The 7801-nt window shown below is 37.0% G+C and overlaps 1 protein-coding gene and 1 long non-coding RNA gene across 3 annotated transcripts; both read left to right on the top strand.

The window, feature by feature from the left end:
- Positions 1 to 218: 218 nt before the first annotated feature.
- On the top strand, positions 219 to 3553 carry LOC149244487 (protein NDL3-like). Of its 2 annotated transcripts, XM_089368014.1 has the most exons (4): positions 219 to 573; positions 866 to 965; positions 2017 to 2084; positions 2804 to 3553. In XM_089368014.1, the coding sequence occupies exons 1-4, from the start codon at positions 553 to 555 to the stop codon at positions 2879 to 2881; spliced, it is 267 nt and encodes an 88-aa protein (XP_089224140.1). In that variant the 5' UTR covers positions 219 to 552; the 3' UTR covers positions 2882 to 3553. The 2 variants fall into 2 exon arrangements, with proteins under 2 accessions (XP_089224140.1, XP_089224141.1); XM_089368015.1 differs by lacking the exons at positions 2017 to 2084; positions 2804 to 3553 and adding an exon at positions 2663 to 2797.
- Positions 3554 to 5347: 1794 nt separating this feature from the next.
- Positions 5348 to 7356, top strand: LOC149244486 (uncharacterized). Its single transcript, XR_016245840.1, has 4 exons — positions 5348 to 5407; positions 5536 to 5591; positions 6081 to 7126; positions 7224 to 7356. It is a non-coding gene; the product is annotated as an uncharacterized LOC149244486 (long non-coding RNA).
- Positions 7357 to 7801: the final 445 nt, after the last annotated feature.

Genomic DNA, 7801 nt, shown 5'->3' with positions numbered 1-7801 from the left:
CCAGCTGAGCTGCAAGGTTAATTTTAGGGGCGAATAATAGCCCAAAGGCGAAATTTAAGACTTTTTATATTTTAATGGGGCGAATTTTTAAATAAAATAATAATTTTTTTTTTTATATAATTAGCCCATATTTTATTTAAAAATTAATTTATTTTTTTATTTTAGCCCAAGGCGGATAAACTAACCGAATTGAATTTGATCAAAATCGCCCCATTTTGATATTTGCGGAATCGTATTTGATCAAAATCGCCCCCATTTTGATATTTGCTCCTGGTTTGGGAGAGCAAAATCGCCATTTTTGATTTACAGTTTGGGTTTTCTGGTTTGGGAGTGGTTTGTGAGGGTCGATTTGGTCCCGGGAGTGGTTTGTGAGGGTCGATTTGGTCCTGGGATGTTAGATTTGTTTTGAAATGGAGGGCGGAGCTTAATTTGTTTTCAAATGGAGGGCGGCTCCCTGTTTTGACGGATTCAGCCCGCTGTTTTGGTGTAACGGATTCAGCCCGCTGTTTTGGTGTATATGGCTCCAGCGGCTCTGTTTCTGTGGATGTCGAAATGATTCCTTGGGGTGGGCAGGTAAATGCACTGTGCAGGTTTTTCATTGAGATAAAAATGCCCTGCTAATAGGATCTCAGTTTGCATTCACCTTCATATTCGGTTCTGTAGAGATTATGTACAGGCATTGAGGAAAATTGCGAGACATTGTGCTGGGTGTCCTAAATTTTGTCTGTGAATGCCTTTTATGGGTTTGGCTTTGTTGTGTGTCAGACCAGCATTGCCACTTGGGGGTTTCTTTTAACTTTTGAACCGTTTTGCCTGCAAATGTGTCTTGGCTTACATTATTGTAATGGTGTGACTTTGAATGCAGGAGCATGTTGTGCAGACTAGCCATGGGCCAATCTCTGTTTTTGTATGCGGAGACCAGGAGAAGCCTGCCCTTGTTACTTATTCGGATGTTGCCTTGAACTGTGAGTTTCATCTCTGTATCTTATTGACATGATTCTTAGCGTCTTGCAGATTGATTACGTCAGTCATTTCACGCAAAGGCAATGTTTGCGCAATTTGCATGATGGTTGTGCTTTGCTGGTAGCCCTGTATAAGTTATTGAGCCCACTGTGGGCATTTGTCATGGTAGCTTCTATTCTATTATTTGAGATAATCTGAAGCAATGATGAAATTTCCATATGTTCTGTTGCATTCGAAAAAATGACTCTGTAAACAGGGATCATCATTTGTATATTGGTGATCAACTTACGATCTCGATACATTTCCATGCCCACCATCTCTATGCCGATTTCAGGTTTGATTAATTCCTCAAATTTCCTATCATGGTGGACATGGAGTGAATCTTAGACTATATTGTATTTGTTCAATCAGCATGCTCAAAATCACTTTGTAGTTTGCCCTGATAGCATCCTGGTGTAGCAAACTCTTGATGACACCTCATTTTCGCAAGTGTCTCTTGCATTTTTTTCCATTTATGAAATCATTTGCTTTTATTGATTGCCGCCCTCTTGGTGTTTCCTTTTCTCTTCAACGATACTGTTAATGCATTCAGACATGCAATGTGCATTCTGGGCTAATGAGTGAAATTATTGAACTTACTTCTTTAAAGCAGTATTTCACACCAACAAGTTTTTGCTAATCTGGCAAGCAATGAGTGGAGATATGTTGATGGGCTGATGCCATTTCTGTGGTTATTGTAACATCTTCTTTTTCTTCCACAACAATACATTACATTGATGGAATAAGAATTTTGAAGTTTTGTAAATTAATAAAATCAATTGATTGACAGAACCTTGTGATTAACCGTGTAATTTGTATACTAAATTATTTGTCGTTACTAACTGGTCCGGCATCTATTTGTTTCTTGAACAGACATGTCATGCTTTCAAGGGTTGTTCTTCTTCCCTGAGGCTGCTTCATTATTCTTTCACAATTTCTGTATCTATCATATTGATGCACCTGGACATTAGCCTCATGATAGATATTAGCCTCATGCTGATCGTGTTTTTGCAGGTGATGATGAATTTGCTTTACTTTTATGGCATGTGTGGAATTCCAATACATCTCTATGCCGATTTCAGGTTTGATTAATTCCTCAAATTTCCTATCATGGTGGACATGGAGTGAATCTTAGACTATATTGTATTTGTTCAATCAGCATGCTCAAAATCACTTTGTAGTTTGCCCTGATAGCATCCTGGTGTAGCAAACTCTTGATGACACCTCATTTTCGCGAGTGTCTCTTGCATTTTTTTCCATTTATGAAATCATTTGCTTTTATTGATTGCCGCCTTCTTGGTGTTTCCTTTTCTCTTCAACGATACTGTTAATGCATTCAGACATGCAATGTGCATTCTGGGCTAATGAGTGAAATTATTGAACTTACTTCTTTAAAGCAGTATTTCACACCAACAAGTTTTTGCTAATCTGGCAAGCAATGAGTGGAAATATGTTGATGGGCTGATGCCATTTCTGTGGTTATTGTAACATCTTCTTTTTCTTCCACAGCAATACATTACATTGATGGAATAAGAATTTTGAAGTTTTGTAAATTAATAAAATCAATTGATTGACAGAACCTTGTGATTAACCGTGTAATTTGTATACTAAATTATTTGTCGTTACTAACTGGTCCGGCATCTATTTGTTTCTTGAACAGACATGTCATGCTTTCAAGGGTTGTTCTTCTTCCCTGAGGCTGCTTCGTTATTCTTTCACAATTTCTGTATCTATCATATTGATGCACCTGGACATTAGCCTCATGATAGATATTAGCCTCATGCTGATCGTGTTTTTGCAGGTGATGATGAATTTGCTTTACTTTTATGGCATGTGTGGAATTCCAATACATCTCTATGCCGATTTCAGGTTTGATTAATTCCTCAAATTTCCTATCATGGTGGACATGGAGTGAATCTTAGACTATATTGTATTTGTTCAATCAGCATGCTCAAAATCACTTTGTAGTTTGCCCTGATAGCATCCTGGTGTAGCAAACTCTTGATGACACCTCATTTTCGCAAGTGTCTCTTGCATTTTTTTCCATTTATGAAATCATTTTCTTTTATTGATTGCCGCCCTCTTGGTGTTTCCTTTTCTCTTCAACGATACTGTTAATGCATTCAGACATGCAATGTGCATTCTGGGCTAATGAGTGAAATTATTGAACTTACTTCTTTAAAGCAGTATTTCACACCAACAAGTTTTTGCTAATCTGGCAAGCAATGAGTGGAAATATGTTGATGGGCTGATGCCATTTCTGTGGTTATTGTAACATCTTCTTTTTCTTCCACAGCAATACATTACATTGATGGAATAAGAATTTTGAAGTTTTGTAAATTAATAAAATCAATTGATTGACAGAACCTTGTGATTAACCGTGTAATTTGTATACTAAATTATTTGTCGTTACTAACTGGTCCGGCATCTATTTGTTTCTTGAACAGACATGTCATGCTTTCAAGGGTTGTTCTTCTTCCCTGAGGCTGCTTCGTTATTCTTTCACAATTTCTGTATCTATCATATTGATGCACCTGGACATTAGCCTCATGATAGATATTAACCTCATGCTGATCGTGTTTTTGCAGGTGATGATGAATTTGCTTTACTTTTATGGCATGGTTGGAATTCCAATACATCTCTATGCCGATTTCAGGTTTGATTAATTCCTCAAATTTCCTATCATGGTGGACATGGAGTGAATCTTAGACTATATTGTATTTGTTCAATCAGCATGCTCAAAATCACTTTGTAGTTTGCCCTGATAGCATCCTGGTGTAGCAAACTCTTGATGACACCTCATTTTCGCGAGTGTCTCTTGCATTTTTTTCCATTTATGAAATCATTTGCTTTTATTGATTGCCGCCCTCTTGGTGTTTCCTTTTCTCTTCAACGATACTGTTAATGCATTCAGACATGCAATGTGCATTCTGGGCTAATGAGTGAAATTATTGAACTTACTTCTTTAAAGCAGTATTTCACACCAACAAGTTTTTGCTAATCTGGCAAGCAATGAGTGGAAATATGTTGATGGGCTGATGCCATTTCTGTGGTTATTGTAACATCTTCTTTTTCTTCCACAGCAATACATTACATTGATGGAATAAGAATTTTGAAGTTTTGTAAATTAATAAAATCAATTGATTGACAGAACCTTGTGATTAACCGTGTAATTTGTATACTAAATTATTTGTCGTTACTAACTGGTCCGGCATCTATTTGTTTCTTGAACAGACATGTCATGCTTTCAAGGGTTGTTCTTCTTCCCTGAGGCTGCTTCGTTATTCTTTCACAATTTCTGTATCTATCATATTGATGCACCTAGACATTAGCCTCATGATAGATATTAGCCTCATGCTGATCGTGTTTTTGCAGGTGATGATGAATTTGCTTTACTTTTATGGCATGTGTGGAATTCCAATACATCTCTATGCCGATTTCAGGTTTGATTAATTCCTCAAATTTCCTATCATGGTGGACATGGAGTGAATCTTAGACTATATTGTATTTGTTCAATCAGCATGCTCAAAATCACTTTGTAGTTTGCCCTGATAGCATCCTAGTGTAGCAAACTCTTGATGACACCTCATTTTCGCAAGTGTCTCTTGCATTTTTTTCCATTTATGAAATCATTTGCTTTTATTGATTGCCGCCCTCTTGGTGTTTCCTTTTCTCTTCAACGATACTGTTAATGCATTCAGACATGCAATGTGCATTCTGGGCAAATGAGTGAAATTATTGAACTTACTTCTTTAAAGCAGTATTTCACACCAACAAGTTTTTGCTAATCTGGCAAGCAATGAGTGGAAATATGTTGATGGGCTGATGCCATTTCTGTGGTTATTGTAACATCTTCTTTTTCTTCCACAGCAATACATTACATTGATGGAATAAGAATTTTGAAGTTTTGTAAATTAATAAAATCAATTGATTGACAGAACCTTGTGATTAACCGTGTAATTTGTATACTAAATTATTTGTCGTTACTAACTGGTCCGGCATCTATTTGTTTCTTGAACAGACATGTCATGCTTTCAAGGGTTGTTCTTCTTCCCTGAGGCTGCTTCGTTATTCTTTCACAATTTCTGTATCTATCATATTGATGCACCTGGACATTAGCCTCATGATAGATATTAGCCTCATGCTGATCGTGTTTTTGCAGGTGATGATGAATTTGCTTTACTTTTATGGCATGTGTGGAATTGTCAAAGAAAGTTTACTTCAACGGTATTTTAGCCAGGTAATTTAAATAATCCACTGCTTTCGTTTCTTTTTTCATGGGGTTTCCAACCCTGTTTTCATTCTGATTATTCTGTTTACACTGTTGGAACCATTGTGGGTATGGCAGGAAGTGCGTTGCAATATACAAGGCTTGGAGTCTGATATTGTGCAGGCTTGCAGAAGGGTAAGCATCCTTTGCACTGAAATATGTACTTTATGGAATTGGGGTTCAAGGTATATGACTGTGTGGATTTCATCTTATTTACCCTTTGTTGTGGAATACTCTCTAAATTCCGATGGTTGTGTACACAGCCGCTGGATGAGAGGCAGAGCAGTAATGTTATGCGCTTTATGCAAGTGATGAGTCGGTAAGTTTCAAATTTGTGAAATAATTTCTTATGTTTTGAGAAGCAGTTTTAGGTTTGAAATTGCTGATCGAATTCCCATTGGAGATTTCTCCATATTCTACCAACTTCCTGTAGAAGAGGCTTGAGAATTTTCTGTCAATTCATTGATGGTTTGCCTTCAGTGAATGCTAGGTGTCCCTGTGAATAACGTGTGTTTTGTTTTTTCATTTTTCTTCTAAGAAAACTGATATTTTTTTGCCTTAGAAGAAAATCATCTACTTTTTCATATTGAAAATAAAAAAATATACATTACATATATTTCACCTGAAGTTTATAAGAAAACAACATCATATAAGCTGTCCATTGGTCTGAATAAAACTAGTAAAAGATATGTCTCCAAGGTAGCACCTTCCATCAAAAAGTTGATACCATGAGCTCCCTGGCCCATCACACTTGTTTTTTGATAGACAATCTGCAACTTGGTTCTAATCCCTCGTCGCATGCTGGCAGGAGCAAGACTGAAAGTGAGTCTTGAGGCCCGTATCAATCCAGCATTCCAGTGCTTCAATGAGATAATACGCCATAATCAAAGAGAAGATCCACAAGGAGAGGTGGTTAAGAAATCATGGCTTCAACTAGACACAATGTTGTGAAAAGTCAAAGACTTGTGGAGGGTAAGAAGACAAATTGCACTGTTGCTAAAGAATTAGTAAAGCTTTTGGCGCACAATGAAGATGTGCAGTACATTATAAGTTTTACTATTGCAGATCATATTGGTCCTCAAATTAGAAGTTTGATTAGTTCTTGTAAGATTTGGACTAGGATTCTCTAACAGAACAAGGATTCTCTATTCTAGGAAATGACTGTATGCATTTTAAATGATTGGTTGTGTATATCACTGTTTATACGATACGTATTCAGGATGTGCAAGATCAATTTGGAGCAGTTGATGATAGAATTGATCCTAAAGTTCGTAGTGCCACTGTTCCAATGGTTGAAAAAAATGTTTCAGCCATTTGTGACCAGTGTGAATGCCACTGATAAATTGGCTAACTTTCTTGGTGGAATGTTACTGCAGAAAGAACATTGCTGGAACAGATTCACTTAAAAGAGTGTATACCGAGCACTTACACTGAAATCACTAAGAAGAAAGGGAAGAAGTCTGCATAGAAAAGTTTAAAGGAAACTTCACAAAAAACCCTTGAAAAATGATGTTGTATCAAGCAGGGCCATTATTGCAGAGATTGTGTCAAGGCCCATTACCATAGTAAATATATATTATTTAGAACTATGTTGTAATTTTTGTCAGGGTTCATGTTTAGGTTCAACTATCACTGGCTACCCTATTCTGGAAGAGCTTTTGCTCTCCTGAAGACATCTTGATCTAACTCTTCATTCTTTGTTTTCACCTCCATAAAAAATCTCTAGTGGATTCATAAATTTTCCTTTTATTGTGACAGACTATTTTATGTGGTATTGTTGGCATACCTCCTTCAAATGGTGTTATTCCTGAATCTCCAATGCACATGAAAGGCTTAGCTACCCTCAAACATCAGGTACTAATATATTGGAATTATCAATTGCAGCTTCTCAGGGAAAAGACACAATTCAGACATTTTATAGACGAGTAACTTACAAGTACTTTTGTTACAGTTGGTGCTTAGCAAGTTAGTGACAACAATCTGGAAAAGTATGTAGAAAAATTCAACCTTAGGGCAATTATACAGAAACATGCAAGAAGCCTATGAGCAAATGCAGACCCCAATGGTTTATCAGCCTCCACCTGCCTTGGTAATGGTCTTATTTTTGAGTTTGGGTGTTTCATTTTATCTAATTTTCCTCTCCCTTTATTTATTTGTCTTGTCATGTCCCAACCATTTATGCAGGCACTTAAGGAATTGAAAGAGACCACAATTCAGTTGGCCGCAAGTACTAGGAATATGGATGCCCAGTTGATGAATCAATTTTTAATGTTGACAAGGACGTGGATGGCCTGCTTCCTGTTGAGGTGAAAGAACAACAATTGAGTAATTTGTTGCAATCTCTGATGGCGGTTGGCTGCCTTGCAGTAATGCCCATGATTAGAAAGATCCCAACTTCTGTGCTTTGGGGTTACTTTGCCTTCATAAACTTGTGTTATTGGTCTGTTTTCCCATCGGGAAAATCAATAATGCAAGGTCAAATTAGTTGTGAATGATTGATGGCATAATGAAAAGGCGAACCTTTACTCA

This window comes from Pinus tabuliformis, chromosome 8 (assembly GCF_031772625.1).
Source record: "Pinus tabuliformis cultivar Carrire ecotype Pingquan chromosome 8, CPIR1, whole genome shotgun sequence".
NCBI classification, from domain to species: Eukaryota; Viridiplantae; Streptophyta; class Pinopsida; order Pinales; family Pinaceae; genus Pinus; species Pinus tabuliformis.
The sequence above is the reverse complement of the archived record's forward strand: the minus strand, read 5'-3'. Positions and strand labels throughout refer to the sequence as shown.

Bases quoted from the DNA above. Each gene is read 5' to 3' on its own strand.
- LOC149244487 (XM_089368014.1), top strand. From the start codon at position 553: ATGATTCCTTGGGGTGGGCAG. The intron at 574-865 runs GTAAATGCACTG...CTTTGAATGCAG, and splicing joins TGATTCCTTGGGGTGGGCAG to GAGCATGTTGTGCAGACTAG. The intron at 966-2,016 runs GTGAGTTTCATC...GTGTTTTTGCAG, and splicing joins TTCGGATGTTGCCTTGAACT to GTGATGATGAATTTGCTTTA.